This window comes from Pleurodeles waltl, chromosome 6 (assembly GCF_031143425.1).
Source record: "Pleurodeles waltl isolate 20211129_DDA chromosome 6, aPleWal1.hap1.20221129, whole genome shotgun sequence".
Taxonomy (NCBI): domain Eukaryota; kingdom Metazoa; phylum Chordata; class Amphibia; order Caudata; family Salamandridae; genus Pleurodeles; species Pleurodeles waltl.
This window is the reverse complement of record NC_090445.1, coordinates 847,950,302-847,968,908: the sequence shown is the minus strand read 5'-3', so window position 1 is coordinate 847,968,908 and position 18,607 is coordinate 847,950,302. Positions and strand designations below refer to the sequence as shown.

Sequence of the window (18,607 nt, the reverse complement as noted above, 5' to 3'; positions counted from 1 at the left end):
TATGGATGTAGTTGCACTTATTTGTGCATTGCACTTTAGTATTGCACGCAGCACAAGTTTATCAAGACATGACCAGAATATGGACTTTAATATTAGGTATTTCATCTCAGGGAAGTCTAATAGAACATAATTCTGGGACTTCCTCATTCAATTGGGGGGGGGGGGGGGGTAGGTGTACAGAACAATGATAAACCAAGATCTGCTGTCTTAAATTTGCTAGTGATTTTTCTATGACGTTTTCTTGTGAGATTGTTCAAGTGGTACTATGGTATAATGTGTTCTTGGACTAAAAGTGTGCAAAAGCTCAGGCCAGACTAAGTAGATAAATGCACAAAGTCCTGTACTGGAGCATGTCTTGCACTGCTGCACTTTGTGATTGTAATTGCACTTATTTGCATATTGCATATGATTTCGATTTGCACATAACTGTATATTGCACTCTAGGCAGTGTTTTGGAAAGGTCAATAGAACATAATCCCGGGAGGTCCCCAATTAATAGGGGGGCTTCCAGCACAATATGATAAAACAAGATTTGTTCATCTTGCAAGTTACTTTTTTATGAGATTGCTCAAGTAGTACTGTTGTGTAATGAATTCATGGATTATGCGTGCAAAAGCTCGGGGCAGATTACTTAAGTGGATAAATGTATAAAGCTGTGGGCTGAAGTAGGTCTTGCATTTTGTGGTTGCGCTTATTTGCATATTACACATTATTTCAATTTGCACACAACTGCATATTGCACCTTAATGTTCCAGGTAGTGCTTTTCTGTGTTTTGCACTTTATTACACATGGGGGGTCATTACGACCTTGGCGGGTAGCCGCCGTTAGGTTGCACCCCCACTGCGGCCATTTGAAGATCCCTGCTGGGCCGGCGGGTGGAAACCTGGTTTCCGCCCGCCGGCCCAGCGGGGATCACGGGCACAACATAGGAGCCGGCTCCAAATAGAGCCGGCGATGTTGCGGCTGTGCGACGGGTACAGTTGCACCCGTCGCGCTTTTCACTGTCTGCATAGCAGACAGTGAAAAGCTGCATGGGGCCCTGTCAGGGGGCCCCTGCACTGCCCATGCCACGACTCCCCATTCCGCCAGCCTTTTCCTGGCGGTGCAAACAGCCAGAAAAAGGCTGGCGGTCGGGGACTCTTAATCCCCAGGGCAGTGCTGCAAGCAGCGCTGCCCAGGTGGATTAACACCGCCGGGGCAAAAGTGGCGGAATACCGCCGGCCCCAGCGATGCGACTGCGGCGCTTCCGCCACGGTCGTAATAAGCCTGGAAGCACCACCAGCCTGTTGGCGGTGCTTCCGACGTTTTAGCCAAACACATTTTTCGCATGCAGTTTCCAATAGTGATTTTCAGCACAACTACAGCCCAAATCACTGGATGGAATTACACCAAATTTGGCAGAAATATAGCTCTTAGTCCAGGAACAAGCCCTTGTGGTTTAGTGTAAAAATGTAGGAAGCTGACCTATCTTGTTAGGGTAGTCAGTGTCTAGGAAGCCAGGCTCTTTAGAGGTAGCTATGGATGAGCAGCCAAGGCTTACCTAAGATATGCAAAGCTCATGCAATACCACTTAGTCACACAGCACTTACACACATGACAGAACCACAGTGTTAGAAAAATGAAGGTACTTTTTTTAGTGTCACAAATACTAAAATATTCAATAGGCAATACTCTACTAGCAGGTGAGTATTATATGCACCGTGGTTGTCAGGAATGAGCAAAGAAATTAATAGAAAACAGTCCAATAACAATAGACCATGGTGAACCTAGGGGGAGCCCAAGCCATATACTCAAAAAATGGAATGCGAATGTTGGACCCCCACTTTTTTTTTTTCTTTCAAACCCACAGAGAAACTTTGTGAAACGACGGTGCAAGAAAAAGATGGATCCAGACAGAGGACATGCAAACAAATGGGACCAAGTCCAGTTCCAGTTGAAATGTCCGGATGGGGCAGGAGACACTATTCACCCTGAGGGAGATGCAGGACTAGGTCGATGGTGATGACCAGGAGTCTATTATGCAGCAGAGGAAGAGTTCCAGAAGTGATGCAGTTGATGTCCCACATTGCATGAAGAGTTGCAGTCCATCAGTGATGTGGAAAAACTAACAAGCCTTGGCAAAGGTAAGAGTCGCAGAAGAGAAGTTTCAGAACTGCTGGGGACAGGGTAGGTACAAGGGGACTCAACCCAAGGAAGGGAGTCCCAGGCAACTCCCCAGCTGTCAGGAGAGCAAGACATCATGGATGCAGCCTCCATAGGCTCAGGGGTCTTATGGAGGCTCACTCAGCACACCTGGAATGGAGTCCCACATCGCCAGAACAGCAGGCAGGAGACCGCACATTGTAGGGAAGAGTGCTGGAGGCTGGGGCTACACGGAGCCTGAAGATCCCTTGGAAGAAGAACCAACAAGCCTTGGTAGCTGCAAGAGTCAAGGTGCACATGGTTACCATCCTGCAAGGAGAGGCGAGGACTCACCACCTCCAAAGTTGGTCAGCTGGTAGAGGGGACCAAGGGGACCACTCCAGACCACAATCTATGTTGTAGGATCCATGCAGATGTACAGGAGAGAGAATCCACGTGGCTGGCTGTCATTGCAGTTGGTGCCTGCAGATGCAGGGAAGTGACTTCTTCACTCCAAGGGAAATTCTTTCTTGCTTCTTGGTGCAGACTGAAGACTTTCCCCCCTCAGAGAATGCACAGCTGGGGAAATGTTGCAGTTGCTGGAAGGAGCTGGATAAACAATGTTACAAAACGAATTTGTTGCTGGAGCAGCAGATTGTAGGTTCCTGTGAAGTTCAGTTGCAGTTTGTGGCCAGAAGTTGAAGTAAACATAGCAGATGAGTCCTACTGGAATTGTGCACATCAAACCTGAGGACCCACCTAAGAGGGAGACCCTAAATAGCCCTGGAAAGGGAATGGGTCAACTAGCAAGGTGACCACGTATCAGGAGGGGGCTGTGACGTCACATGCCTGACCTGGCCACTCAGATGCTCACAGATGCCTCTGCCCACTTTGTGTTCAAGATGGCAGAATCAAGTGGCCATCTGCAGGATCTCTGGTCAAAGCTTTTTTTCTCCCAATTTTTTTGTGCAAAAGTGACCTGGAATCTGACAAACTGAGGGGAAAAAAGCTAAGCAGAGGTTCCCCCGTTTTTTAATTTATTTTTTTTAAACCAATTTTGGGGGCATATGAATTAAGGTTTGGGAGAGGGCATGTGGCCCCCATCCCTAAGGGCACTTGGTGTCCCAGGGACTGCCACATCCCCAGGGCTTTAATGTTTTTTAAAATAAAAATGAGGGAGGCGTGCAACCCCCCCCCCCGTAGGCCTTTAAGTGCCTCCAGACCACCACCTCCCCAGGGCTAGAATTTGATGTAATAGAAGGGGTGGTGCATGGACCCTCTTTGCTAGGAAATTGCCCTGGAGCCTGCCACTTCCCCATGGCCATTATACCAAGGGATAGAGAGGTCTCTGACTATCTCCCTTCTCCCCCCCCCCCCCCCCCGACCCCCAGGCTGTTTATGGCCTGTGGTACCACCACCTCCCAGGGGCTGGCAACTCCAGATGAGTAGTAGTAAAACTGTAGCCTCTTCTTGGATACATAAGCCGGTCAGGATGCATTCCGTCAGATTGTCATTTCACAGCAATTAAATGTCTAACCTCCCCTCAGGGTGTCTAACAGCAGTTGGCTACAGGGCCCTGTGGTCAACACCTGCCTCACACAGCTGAAAGTGTCCCAACAAGCCAAACAAACATCTTTCTTATGCACTCCTGCGCAAAGAAAAAAATTGAGTGAGACAAACACTGTTTGGAAGATGCATTTAGCGAGGCTAGGGAAAAAAATATTTGTTATAATTACAAATTGTGACATACCTCATCAATATTCATGAGCCAGGTCTGTGATCCACTACAAATGGCTAATTAGGAACTAAGGGCCAGATATAACTTCAGTACATTATTAATGGGGATTACCAAGTAGTGATTAGCAAAAAGAAAACTATTTGGTAATCTCTATTAGTAATGTTAGTACATGTGGCCCATGGAGAGTGAATCTCTAAAGACCCATCTTACATAGAATTATTTAAGTGACTAAGGGTATCTGCCATTTCTGTATAGTCACCACAGATTTCTTGCTTTTTGCTGGACCCTACATGTTTCCTGCCTTTAGAACTTTGCTCCTGCTAGACAATAGTGCCTGTTCTCACCATTATAAAATGGTCAAAGTGGTTTACTCCTTATTTATGTATTTATTGTACCTGTAAATCCCTAGTATATGGTACAAAATTTACCCTGGGCTTGGACATTAAATGCCACTAGTGGACTGAAGCACCTATTGTGCCATCCACTATGGTGTTCAGTCCTTACTGCTGTAACCTGACCGTAGCATTTGAAAAATTATTTGGCCTGTCAAACCTTTGTGGCAGGTCAAAACCTTCCTTTTAAATATTAATAAGCCACCCCTACAAAGGCTTTGTATCCAATTGGCAGGTTGCACATTATGGAAGAGTAGGACATGTAAAAATATAATGTTAACATGTCCTTAGTGACTAGCACCCAAAAGCTGCTTTACTTTGGCAGAACAATGCTATGTACAAAAAAAAGGAAAAAATAAAGATTAAAATACTAATACTGTGTTTCTAGAATGGGTGCTAGGAACAGTTTTAATAGTCATGTAACATATAATTCAATCATGAAGTTGGGTTTTTAATAATGTAAATTTTTTTTAGAACGTTACATTTTCTCTGCCTGAGATTCATGGAGCTTTTTGTATTGGCTCTTTAGCTTCTCCCAGCCAGTTATGAGCCGTGAACTGGTATGAAATGTCCTCCAAGAGCAAACAATAGGCTAACCTGAATTAGTAGATGACTTTTCTGAATAGGCAGGGTGAGGACAGTGGGCATCCTTTTTGACAGTACATTGTAAAATTCTGTTTGAGTGTCAAAACCTCTTTGATCAGTCTGCTGGGTTTCCATTTAAACCTTGTGGCCCACCTCAAAGGGAAGGACCAAGATGCCAAGGCAGTATCTGTGATTCACTGTTTTGAAGGACTCTGCTTTTGTCATACCAAACTTCTGTCCCTAGGTGTGTTGTGGGTACAGTACCTGCTCCAAACTAGGTTTTTGTGTTGGATGTCAGAGGACACTAGGATTGTAATAGTACACTCACAGCCTATGTTTAATGTGGTCAAAGACTTTGGTCATCTTGAAAATGGCCCAAAGTGGGTAGGGTTCACCCCAGGAAAGTTTACCCCATTGGTTAGGGCATGAATGGGAGTCATCCACTCGCTTGTGCCAGGCATGAATGTGTCTCCTCTAAGCACCACGTCGGAGTTCAGCTGTAGCTGAAGATCGAAAGAGGGCTGAGCCTGTTGTCTGACATAATAGGAGACCTGAAGGACTGGACCCACTCCCTCTTGTACGCAGGTCAGTTAAGAGTCATAAGGCAGACCTCCAGTGTGCATGTCGTATAAGACAGAGTCCAGTATTTAAATGAGTCGTGTAGGTCATGCACTAATTACATTTTGCAAGCAGGATTAATGGTCTTGCCTATTAATGACTTTAGACCTAATTGGAGGAACGCTGCAATTGTTACCTCAATTTGTAAAATACATTATTTTTTTTAATTGCTAAATTTCCACTTTGCTATGGTCCATAATTTAAATGAGTTCACGTTCAATGTTTTTAGAAACTAAAATATAAACTTGCAAAGAGGCTTTAAAATGTTGCACTGTTTTAACCTGTTTAAGTACTAATGTACTGCAGCACTTAAAGCAGCAGTAGTAGAATTAGGACATGGTAGAAGTATTCCCACTGCAGTTATTTTAGTTGAAGGCTTAAAATTAAGTGCTTCATACATTTTAAGGAATTTAGACGTTACGTACCCAAAAAAATAACCAATCTGGCACTGCTACCTATCGAAACACAATAAGACTGGTGTAAAAGGGGACAATGGTTAAAGACTGTTTTATGAGCTGTATTTAACTTCGTCACTAAAACCCAAATTCAAAAACAGTAAAGGTACACAAAATCCCTTAAAATTAATAAAATACACTGACTTAACTATCCTGAAGCAAAGATTCATCCAAATTCACTTCTCACTGTCTTCATGCGCAGTAAACAGTCTGCTTGAGGACAAAACTATATAGTTTAATGATCGTTGCCCATTGATTACTCTAAAGGTGACATATAAACTGAACCACCTTGATAGAAATGGATAGCTGATTGTTAAATCAGACTCAAACTGAGGCCTAGTCATGCATCTTGGGTTTCTTTCCCTTAGAAACTTTGGCCTCCTAGAAGACCTATTTATGATTTTGTCATCCCTCTGAAAACTCGGAGCTGGGGTGCACGGTATCAGCGATCATGACTCATACTCGAAGGCTAACTTTGCCCAAAAACTGCATCTTATATCGAAGTCACCATAACAATGGGTCTTCCAAGGCACTGTCCTATTCTAGCAGTTCACAAAAGGGTTGGCCTTAACAGTGCTTTCCAAGAGGATTCTATCAATTACCTGTCACCAAATCAGGGTACTTTGCATCAGTGCACTAAAATAAGTCTACAACTAAACAGTGCTTAGATGTCATTCTGTACTCCTCAGTCACCCATTCAAAAGTATTAACTCTGTTAAACATTTACAGAGGGTTTGGATCATTACAGGACATTATTTAATTCTTTAGAGGCAGTGCAAAGATCATTCACTTTTCTGGGTGGGAGAACCTCAAATTGCATAAGGCACGTTAAAATGTGAGAACAATCTCAAGCAAGCCCTCTTCTCGCACCCAACTTTGATAACTGTTTTTCAAATCATTAATCTGAGAACATCACTTTCGTTGCACAGCTCACAATTAATTCGGCACACCTTGGCTGAGCCTGCATTACTAAGGTTTGGCAACATGTGTAGAATGCCCCTGCTGAACAGCCCTGCTAAGGAAATCCTTCACTTCTGCTGGATTAAAAATGTCAAAACACAGCTGCCCTGTTTTAGGCGTCTATAGTATGTGTTCCTGGTGGTGCAGGTCCCTGGCTAGGCCGGCCATTAACACCACAAATCTCGAATCCCAAAATTATCTGGGATAGAAAGGACCGCAGTCGCTGTGCATTTCCACAAAGACAAAATCGGCAAGTGTCCAACGTATTTGTTCAAAATCCTTCCTTCATTTTTATATACAATAAACAAGGAAAACACGAATATACCGCAACTAAAAAAAGTTATCGGTCTGTCAGCCTCGCATTTCTGCCTTTTATATACATTACCATATGCTCATTCGTCCCGCTTTTTTTCGAATTTCCGAACCAACTGTCCGTCACGCACTAATATCGAGGACTCCACCCTCTTTTACCTAAGTAAATGTAAAATGGGTTAAAAATGTAAGTTTCCTAGACATCCATTCTATAATCTTTCTGGAAATTGCTAACTCCGATTTCTCTGCTTGTAAATTGAACTAAACCCATGCTGTGCTAGAGAGAGCTGTAAGTGCAAGATGACCCAGATACCAGCTTTTAATGCTGTATGCACTTGCCAAATCTTTAAAATTTAAGGGTTAGAAATGTGTTGTACTTGGCACTTTTTTTTTTACTACCAGGCGTCAGTTTTTCTGTGGCATTGTAATATAGACATGGTCATCTCTAAATTGTACGACACAAAGTATAACATCTAGAATCAATAATTACCTTACGTGGCTTTACAGAATGCATATAAATTGATATAGGTTTCCCTCAGTCTCGAGCTGCTTTGATTTCCTAATCTGTAATGCAGTGTAAAGTTCTTGTAGAGCATATATTGAAGGTTAAATCTAGGCTTTTTAGCAGGACATTACTAACATGCCACAATCGCACAGGAAAAAAAAAAACGGTATGCTTGGAAAGAGGGGGAATATTTTATTACACGACTCTTCCTTTTTAGGTTCTGCCTACCAACCCCTTTTAGCAGGCTGTTGGCGAAAGACATCTTGAGGACAGTTCCAAAAACTTAAGGTGGCAACAGGGAGCCTTGGAACAGCTTGCAGCTTTCCATTTGCTGGCTTTTTTGTCACTTGTGTTTACTTCAGTGGTTCCTTTTTCCTGCTAGTCCCTCCCCCGCAGCATAGCTTCCTTACCATTCTTTTGATTTGATGACTTGTTTTTTTACCTCCTATTTAAGGAGATTCTTTCTACTTAAAATTTCCGTAGTCAAGTGCATGTTTTCTTGCTTGCTCCGTCGTGGTGCTTTCCCCTCTGCTCGTTCTTGGTCGTTTGTTCCCCCAGCTCCTGCTCTACACCTCCCGGACTTATTTTATAACCACTGTTGGAAAGTACCATCTTCCTTGGCATGTTACCCCCATTTTTACCTGTATGTGTTTTTGCCTATCTCACTGGGATCCTGCTGGTCAGGACCCCGTGATCATAGTTTATGGCCTAATGTGTCTGTGTAGTGCTTAACTGTCACTGAGGCCCTGCTAATCAGAACCTCAGTGCTTATGCTCTCTGCTTTAAAATTTGTCACTGTAGGCCAGTGACTTAATTTACCAACTTATATTGGCACACTGAACCCCCCCTTATAAGTCCCTAGATAATGGTACCTAGGTACCCAGGGCTTTGGGGTTCCAGGAGATCTATATGGGCTGCAGCATTTCTTTTGCCACCCATAGGGAGCTCAGACAAACCCTTACACAGGACTGCCATTGCAGACTGCGTGAAATTTTGCACATACTATTTCACAGCCATTTTCACTGCACTTAAGTAACTTAATAACTTTGCACCTAACCTTCAGCAAGTGAAGGTGAGACAGGTGACTTATAAGTGTGAGGGCACCCTTGCACTAGCAAAGGTGCCCCCACATAGTTCAGGGCTATTTCCGGGGACTGAGAGCAGTGACGCCATTATACGCGTGCACTGCATATAGGTCAATACCTATATGTAGCTTCACAATGGTAACTCTGAATATGGCCATGTAACCTGTAAGTTCATGGAATTGTCCCCCCATTCCAGATCTGGTATTGTGGAGCCAATTCCATGCATCCTAGGGGCTCCACCATGGACCCCCAATACTGCCAAACCAGCTCTGAGGCTTGCACTGCAGCTGCTGCCACCTCACAGACTGGGTTCTACCCTCCTGTGGTCTGGGCAGCCCAGTCCCAAGAAGGCAGAACAAAGCATTTCCTGAGAGCAGAGGGTTACACCCTCTCCCTTTGGAAATAGGTGTTACAGGCTGGGGAGGGGTACCCTATCCCAGCCTCTGGAAATGCTTTGAGGGGCACAGGTGTTGCCCTCTTTGCATGAACCAGTCTACACCGATTCAGGGACCCCTTGTCCCCTGCTCTGGCATGAAACTGGACAAAGGAAAGGGGAGTGACCACTCCCCTGTCTATCACCACCCCAGGGGTGGTGCCCAGAGCTCCTCCAGTATGTTCCAGACTTCAGCCATCTTGCTTTGCAAGGTGTGGGGGCACTCTGGAGGGCTCTGAGTGGCCAGTGACAGCAGGTGATGTCAAACACCTCCTGAGAGGTCCATACCTGGTAAGGTAGCCAATTCCCCCTCTCAGGTCTATTTAGAGTCTCTCCTGTGGGTTCTCTTCATATTCTGCTAGCAAGTTTCCTTCAGGAATCCTCTGCAACTACTTCAGCATCCTCTGACCTCGGATCAACCGCAGCCTGCTCCAATAAACGCTGTAACTGCAACAAAGTGTCTACAAGGGATACTTTTCTTCCGCAACCTCAGCTCCAAGTCAGCAACTGAAACCGTTTCCAGGGTGTGCACGCTCTGAGGACTCCGTCTTCATCCCGCACCAGAAAGGCGATAATCTCCTGTGGGGTGACGGAGTCACTTCCCTGCTCCAGCAGGCACCTTCCAAGACTACGTTACCCTTGGACTCCTCTGACAGCGACGAGTGTGCTCCTAAGGACACAGAGGGTGGGCATCATCGGCATTCTGTCCTGAGGTCCTGCTGAGACAATTTGGAGGAAGTAAGACCTTGCCTTCCCTGAGAGCGACTGTACCCCTTTGTACTGCGGTGTCGTCACCTCCTGAGGCCTCTGTTCACTATTTGCAAAATTCCTTTGTGCACAGCCTGGCCCAGGTCCCCAGTACTCCATCCTGTGACGCAACTCGCTGAGTGAGCGTCGCAGGACCATTTGTTGTGCTGCATCCACTGCATTTTCCACTTCCTTTGTCCCTGGATCCTGCGACTCCTGGGGGTGCTGGCTGGCATCCTGAGGGCTCTCTAAAATGCTGAGAGCCCCCTCTTCTTCCACACAGAGTTGAGGCCCTCCGGTCCCTCCTGGGTCCATCCAGCACCATTTTGACGCAAAATGCACTTTTGTCATAGCCAAGGCGTGTTGGTGACCTCCAACATGAGATCATGTCTGCAACGATCTTCATGCCATGGAACATCCTTTGTATAATGTGGGAACCTGCTGGCATTTTCCTAGGGTGCATGCCTGCAGTCTGACTAACCAGGGACTCTTCTTTTGCACCCTCTTCTGGGTTGGCAGGGGCTCCTGTACTTCCTGGAACTTCTTTTGACTTCTGGACTTGGTCCCCTTCCTTTGCAGGTCTTCAGGTCCAAGAATCCAGCAGTTGTTGTTCGCAGACTTGGTTGGTTGCTGCAAGATCCCAATCAGGAGGTGTAGTTTGTCCTAAGGAAACTTGTAGTACTTTACTCCTGCTTTTCTGGGCCGAGGGGTAATTTACTTACCTTTACTGTATTCTTACTCTCCCAGCGATTCTGCACACACTACACTTGTCTAGGGGAGAATTCGTGATTCACATTCCACTTAGTATGATTTGTGTTGCCCCTAGACCTATTTTCTCCCATTGCATTCTATAGCATTTCCTAATTGTTTGCATTGTTTTAGGACAATTTACTTGTCTAATTTTGGTGTCTATTGTGTATAATACTTACCTCCAGAAGGAGTATTGTCTCTAAGATATTTTTGGTACAGTCACCCAAATAAATACCTTTATTTTTGGTAACAGAGTATTGCCTTTACTTGTGTAAGTACTGTGTAACTAGAAGTGGTATTGCATGAGCTTTGCAGGTCTCCTAGTTCAGCCTAAGCTGCTCTGCTATAGGTACCTCTATCAGCCTAAGCTGCTAGAACACTACTACATTTCACTAATAAGGGATAACTGGACCTGGTATAAGGTGTAAGTACCCAAGGTACCCACTACAAACCAGACCAGCCTCCTACATTGGTGGTGCAGCGTTGGGATAAGTACTTGCAATTGCTTTACCACTTTACCTGTGCTTTTCACAAGAAAAGCTTGCTCCAATACTTAGAGCATACATAGTATATGTTGGACTTTTTTCCTCATGCAGGGTCATCCCCGGTCCTTTTGCCTCCTGCCTCCTATTTTTTTTTTCTGACCTCTCGCTGTTGGCTCTAGGACTCTGAGCATTATCACTGCTGATCAGTGCTAAAGTGCATGTGCTCTCCCATATAAAGTTGGTCTGATTGGCTTATACCTAATTGGCATATTTAATTTACCTGTAAGTCCCTTGCACAGTGGTGTCTCTATACTCAGGGCCTATAAATTAAATGCTACTAGTGTGCCTGCAGCGCTGCTTGCGCCACCCACTGAAGTAGACTTTCAAACCTGTCTCAGGCCTGCTAGCACAGGGCCTGTGTGCAGTTTTCTGCCACAGGGACCTGGCATCTAAATTTTCTTGCCAGGCCCAGAACTCCCCTTTTTACTACATGTAAGTCACCCCTGACGTATGCCCTAGCTAGCCCTCTGGGCAAGGTGCCATGTATGTAGAAGGCAGGACATGTGCCAGGTTGCGTGGCCTGTCCTGGTAGTGACAAACAGCCTAACTTGGTGTCTCACTGCTGTGAGTGCTGCCTTCTCATAGGATTACATTAGAAATGCCCTGCCTTATATGTAAGGGGTATTGTCTGATTTATGAGGGGTAGCTTAGGCATGTGTGATTTAGTTATGGTGGTGATAAATGCTGCTTACTGGTGTGGGTGTATTTTTTTTAATATTTTTTTTATTACTATTACAGAAATGCCACTTCTAGAAAGTGTGCATTTCTCTGTGCTTAGGACTCTGGTGTTTTTGCAGCTTGAGTCCAATCCACGTCTGGGCAGAGTGACAGTTGGGGCGTTGTGCATACTTTTCAGACAGCCTGTACACAGGGAGGGTAGAGGTGTCAGAGCTGCATCTGCATACTGAATAGTCTTACTGGGCTGAGAAGGGAGAGGCAGGGCACACCTACATTTGTAAAGGCTGTGCCCTGGCCTCTCACAATAGGGTCATTTACCCCCCACTGATTGGAGGTTGTGCTGGAGGATAGAGGGGGCACTTCCAGACCCAATTGGAACCCCCCCCCCCCCCCCTCCAACCAGTGTAATTCACTAAGGACTGAATAGAAGTACAGGGGAATTTTCCCCACAATTTGGAGACTCTTTGAATCATTTTGGAACTGGATACAAAAGGCTGAAAGGACTCACCAGGAACCCGCCATGGACTGCTGCTGCTGTGCTGACCTGTGACCTGCTTGGTCACTAGGACTTGCCACCTGCTTGCATCCTATGTGCTGGCCTGTTGCTGGACCCCTCCACCTGTGGGCCTTTTTCCTTTGACTCTTGTTCCCCCCCCCCCCCCCCCCAACCCCAGGGGCAGGGTGCTGTGGCCCCTGACCCCTGTAACGATCCTAAGCATGAGTGCTTCAGTAAGTGTCCAAAACTAGTGCTGTGGAAAAGCATGTCACCTTTTCTGGAATTGGCGCTTGGGAACAGCACTACATCCTCATTGCCCCAGCACCATTGTGCCGTAGGAGATTCACCGCTGCGACCCAGACTTAATCTGATGCCTAGGCTGTATGACCGAAGCTTGAGTGAAGTGCGCTTCACATGGCCCCCGGGTGACGAAGGAACTCCTTTTTCTGGAAACAGGAGCAAGTGTGCTCCTATTGGTGCCCAGGGGGGCGAGGTTCGCTCCGTGGAGCGACCCTGGGGCACCAGAAGACCCTGGCCTGGTCGATGGCAGGCAGGAAAGGAGGAAGCCTCTCCTTGCCCTGCCGAGCCCAGAAGGGCTCTGTCTGACTGCGGGTGGGGCGGCAGCCTCGCCAGAAGCTTCCCCGCGCTGCAGGTGCCCTTTTCTGGCCCCTTGTGAGCCAGTGCCATTTCTGTGGTCCCCCCCCCCCCCCTGCATTGGAGGGCCAGCGCAGGCCTGGAGGGGACCCCTAGAGATCACGGGCCCCAGGAGGGGCCCATCACAAGCCAGAGGTGTGAGGGCTGCTAGAGGCCTGGGGGGGACCCCCAGTGATTGTGGGCCCCCAGAGGGGCCCGTCAGTAGTACAGAGGGGGGTGCACCCCCTCTGCCTGAGTTTAGAGGCCCCCATTTGGCAGCGGGGAGCGCCGGGGGCCCCATGTTTTCATCGTTCAGGCCCTGGAGGTGCCTTCAGCTTCTACAGGTATTTCCAAGAGGAACAATCTTTATAATCTAAGTTCTTTCTAGAGACTTTGCTGATTCATATATTGCGTACCTGTTTAGGATGACTCCATATGTGTATGCAAATGTTCCTTTTATGGGCATAACATGCTGATGTTTTTATGACTTGGCATGTTTTCTAATGTTCCTAATATGGGATTTTAGGATATTCTTATGACAAGTGCTTTGGTGTAAAAACGTGTTTCCTGACTACTGCTTATGTTGCAGAATACGGAGTAACCTGTGTTATATGTGGCTACTGCTAGTTTGCAGAGTAACTAATGTGTAACGTTCTGACAACTGCTAAGGTAGTAGGACACTACTGATAAGTGATGTTTGGTCTAATAATTGGATTGTGTACAATACAGTATATTTTCATATAACCTGGTGTTGAGTTTCCTTTGTGATGGGGATAGTGCGTTGCGTGTGTCATGTGTTGTGCAAACGCTTTACACATTGCCTCTGGGATAGGCCTGACTGCTCGTGCCAAGCTACCAAGGGGGTGGGCAGGGGTTAACTTTGACATGTAACTCCCTTGCCCTGTCTAGAGTGGGTGGGTTCTGCCTGGCTGAGGTGAATACCCTAGCCAACCAGAAACCCCATTTCTAACACTATACCTAGAAACAATTACAGAACTTTCTAAAAGTTCTGTTTAACTTTGCAAAAGTTTTTTACAAAGTTCTGAAAAGTTTTCTTCTTTTCTCTGAAAAGTTAGCTCTGTTATTCTACTAACTTTTCACTCCCTTTCCAAAACTTTTTTTTCTTTCAATAATTCCTCTATTTAAGCTACCCCTAAAGTTGTCAAGACTACCTATGAGAAGCAAAACTTTAAAAGTTTGAGGGATATCTGTATTGAAAGAAGTTTAGGGATTGGGAAGAACCCCAATAAGGAGTTCCTCTTAAATAGTCTCCTCCAAGATGACCAGGGACTCAGCACTGGTCTAGATCAGACAGGGAAAGAGGTGTAGGATAACTTCAACCAGGAAGGCTCAGAGGAGCAGAATGACAATCCCGGGGAGGGTACTTCCAGAGACTGATCTGTCAAGAAGCCCCCTACTATAACTGGTAGTGGGAAGGGTTCACACAAGTAGGGCTCCTGTCACCCCTAGAGGCCAGGTCACTAGAGTGGCCCCTGTTACAGATAGGTCTGCCTCTGCACACTCATGTTACCTCTGTTTCAGAGGCTTCACATAATTCTGACCCTGAGGGCCAGTCCCTAGATAGGGAACTGGGAATGCGGAGATTAGAGGAGGCCAGACTGAAGCTAATGCAGCAAGTTTGCCTTAGACAGGGAATCCCTGGCTGTGGAGAAAAAGGCAGGGTTTGGGGTTAGTTCCCCATGGTGGCAGCAGCAGTTTTAGAAATACAAATGTTACAGAACCTTCATTTGATTCTAGGAATCTGCACAAAGTTGTCCCTCCTTATAATGATGGTGATTACATCAACAAGTGGTTTGCTGCACTTGAGAGGGCCGGTAAAGTTCAGAGGGTCCCTCATGTACAGTGGGCTGCTATCCTTTGGTTATCCTTCTCTTGTAAGGGGAGAGACAGACTTCTTATTGTCAGAGGAGGATGCAGATAATTACCAAATTCTTAAAAATGCACTCGAAGATGGTCTGGGCTTAACCACGGAACAGTATAGGCTTAAGTTCAGAGAGACCAGAAAGGAGTCATCGCAGGACTGGACAGAATTTGTAGACTGTTCTGTAAAGGTTCTGGAAGGTTGGTTACATGGCAGTAAGGTGACTGATTATGAAAGCCTATACAACTTGATTCTGAGAGCCTATCTTGAATAATTGTCTGACTTGTCGCATCAGTAAATTGTGGACTTAGATCTGACCTGTCCCCAAGAATTAGGAAAGAAGGCAGACAAATGGGTCAGAACAAGGGTGAACAGAAAAGTTAATACAGGGGGGTGACCAGGATGGCAAGAAGAATGGTAAGTCACACGACAAGGGAGGGAGCAAAGATAAAAATTCATCAGGCCCACAAAAATCCTCTGGGGTGGTGGGTCTAAATCCTCTTCTCACAAAGATAAGAAACCTTGGTGTTAGTTGCCCAATGGCCTTTGGCTCTACACAAATGAGTCATTGTCTCCCACCACCACAACCTCAACTGCAACTACTAGTCCCCCTAGCAATAGCAGTGGTGGTGGGAAGAGCACTACTAATAGCCAGTCAGTGTAGCTGGGCTCACCATTGGTAATGTAGTTGGGGTTGGTCTAGTTAGGAAGATCACAGAGGTCGTTTTGGTCTCTGATGGTGGCTTCGATCTATAGCCACTTTAGTTGCTTGTCCCCTTAATATAGATAAGTACAAGCAGCTACCCCTGATTAATGGTGTTCAGGTTGAGGCCTTCAGGCACACAGGTGCCAGTGTCACCATGGTGATGGACAAACTGGTTGCCCCTGAGCAGCACCTACTTGGTCGACAGTACCAAGTGACAGACTCCCATAGCAACACTGTAAGCCACCCCATGGCTGTTGTGATTCTTAATTGGTGAGGGGGGGGGGGGTTTACTGGTCCAAAGAAAGTTGTGGTAGCCACTGAGTTACCTGTAGAATGTCTGCTAGGCAATGATTTGGAGAATTCAGTATGGGCTGAAGTGGAGTTGGAGGCCCATGCAGCAATGCTGGGCATTGCTGGGCATATCTTTGCTCTTACCATGGCTCAGGCCAAGAAGCAAAGAGGACAGGGAAACTTGAATCCTGGAACAATGGACCAAGTGCTCCCAAAAACTAGGGGTAGGAAGGGTGAACCCTTGTCCACTATCCCGCCCTCCACAGATGATTCCCCTTTTGAGGAAGAGTAATTTGCAGAACCTTCACCAGAGGAGATGGAAGCTGATACAGTGGAGCTATTGGGTGCAGGGGGGCCTGCCAGGGAAAAGCTGAGTCTAGCATAGCAAACCTGTCCCATAATGGAGGGCCTCAGGCAGCAAGCTGTCAAGCAGCAAAATGGTGATGTCACAGACTGCTTTCTGTTGCACTCGCTCTCCCTATGCAACATCACCTCTCCTCCCTCCTTAGCTGCTGCTACACGGCATACCCCTTTTAACCTCCCCTCACCACTGTTGCATTTCCACCCTTACCTCAGTACTCTGCCACTCCTCTGCATCACATTTTATTTTTGTAAACGTTTTTCCCTTTTTAGAACCAGCTGCTTCAGTCTACATCCAGAAATCTATAGGTCTACACTAGCAACCAAAAGCAGAGAACTGCTTGGAATGAGTAATGCTTGGTTAAATCATTTAACTCCTATTTGATATATAGTCTTGGCTTAGAATCTCAGGCTCTGGAAATATATTGTCCTTGATTGTTTTGTCTTTTTTTGTATATTTTACTGATTATAAATAAGTTCGTAATAAATTTTATGTTGGGACTATGCTCCCTTTCAGAAACATTCTTCCTCTTTTTCCAGATCGCTCATTTACACAAGCTTACAGTGAAAGCCAGTATCCTGTAACTAAGATTTTGGGCCAACCAATTTTCCTGGAGGTACAGCTGCTGAATCATCATGATCCAAATATTGAATTGAAGTTGAATGATTGCTGGGCGACGTCTTCGCTGGACCCTACTTCAAAACCTCGCTGGGATATAATAGTGGATGGGTAGGTACAAAATGTCAGCTCAAGTTATAAGCCTTCGGAGTTTGTGCTGTCTTTCAGAAAACATGGCCCATTTGCACAGCCTCATTTTCTGAGTTAGAGGCAAGCTGAGCTTGAAATTCCCGAGTACCTTCTGTACAGAGGGTGGTTCAGTTTGATGATAATGTTAACTTTCAGCCATGGAATGAATACAGATTACACCTTATTCTTAAATTCATGTCTGTCTTTTGAGGCAATTAAGATCTGTATGGATATAGTTTTGGATGCCATATACGTACTTGGCAAATCCAATACTATGCAGTTGATATAGCTGAAATGTTGCTTCTTTTGAAGTCAGTTTCGATATGTGACAAACTTTGCATTTTGTTAATTGAAATCTTAACAAGTTAACTATAAAGTGGTGCACGGATAGCCTATATTGAGGTACATTCACTGTGGGCTAGTAATCAAATGTGATGTGGTATATACCCCTAAAACTTTAACTAGCATCATGGGAAAATATGAAATCAAAACAAATGATTATACTTAATGATTATTAGCAATAATGAATTTCTAAAAAAGTTTTAAATGTCCTATTTGATTGTCAAATGTAGTTCTGTTATAGTTATTGAAATGTATTAAATCTTTCAATGCTAAGCCCATTTTTGGCTATTTTTGGGGTAGACATCCTGGGAATTCTAAAGGTACCCAAGGTTTGTGAATTCTCCTGGATGGTTGAAGAAAATAAGCAAAATGTTGAGTAAAAAAAAAAAAAAGGGAAAAAGTGCTCCAGATAAGTTTATTTTTTTATTTTTTTTATTTCTTTCTCAAAATGGCACTCATGAATGGTTTACTGTACTAAAGTCATCCTCTTCACTGATTTCTGGAACATTCAGAGCTGAAGCAAAACCTAATTTTGTACTGGTTTTGGCATTTTTCTAGGCCTTTTTTGTGCTCCCAACCTACTTCGTTTGTGGTGAAAACCCGTGTGAAACCCTTGGGTGATCCACAAAAAATGCAGATTTTTGACAATTCCCAATTCAGCAAGGGGTCATATGTATATATCCTTTAAGATTTTTTTCCAATGAAAACTGTTGAAATAATGAAATATAGAAAATCAGTAGGAAACAAAATGGGAATTTGTGACATTTTCATCTAACTTTTTGCCATAATGGCTGATTGACAAAAGCAATATACCTTTACGTTCACTAGCCCTTTCTCGGTCCCCCACTAGGTCCAGTCAGGTCTGAAATTAATCCACGCTCAACCCCTTGGTAGCTTGGCGACAAGGCTTAACTTAAGAGACAGGTGTGTAAAGCATTAAAAAATAACAAAACAGTAAATAAGTAAAACACCATAAAAATTCAAGACCAATTAAAAAAATAGAGTATGTTTTATCTTTGAAATGACACCAAAATGATTGAAACTGGATAAGTGGAACCATGAACATGAATTGTCTTCTAGCACATAGAAGCTACAAGCGCCAATCATCTGGATGCACTAGAGCGGGGCAAAGTCAAAGTTTGAGGCTGACCGCGATGGAGCCTTGTTTTGCTGCAGCAAGCGGGAGTCTTCGGTCAAAAGTTTACCTTCGGACTTCGTCCCACT

The 18,607-nt window shown here is 45.1% G+C and overlaps 1 protein-coding gene across 1 annotated transcript in view; it reads left to right on the top strand.

Moving 5' to 3' along the window:
- The window catches only part of LOC138300331 (zona pellucida sperm-binding protein 2-like), a 358,889-nt gene that overhangs the window by 221,432 nt on the left and 118,850 nt on the right, over positions 1-18,607 (top strand). The window contains exon 14 of the mRNA XM_069239568.1: positions 16,834-17,023. Within this exon, the coding sequence (XP_069095669.1) occupies positions 16,834-17,023 (190 nt within the window). The remainder of the gene's footprint in view (positions 1-16,833; positions 17,024-18,607) is intronic.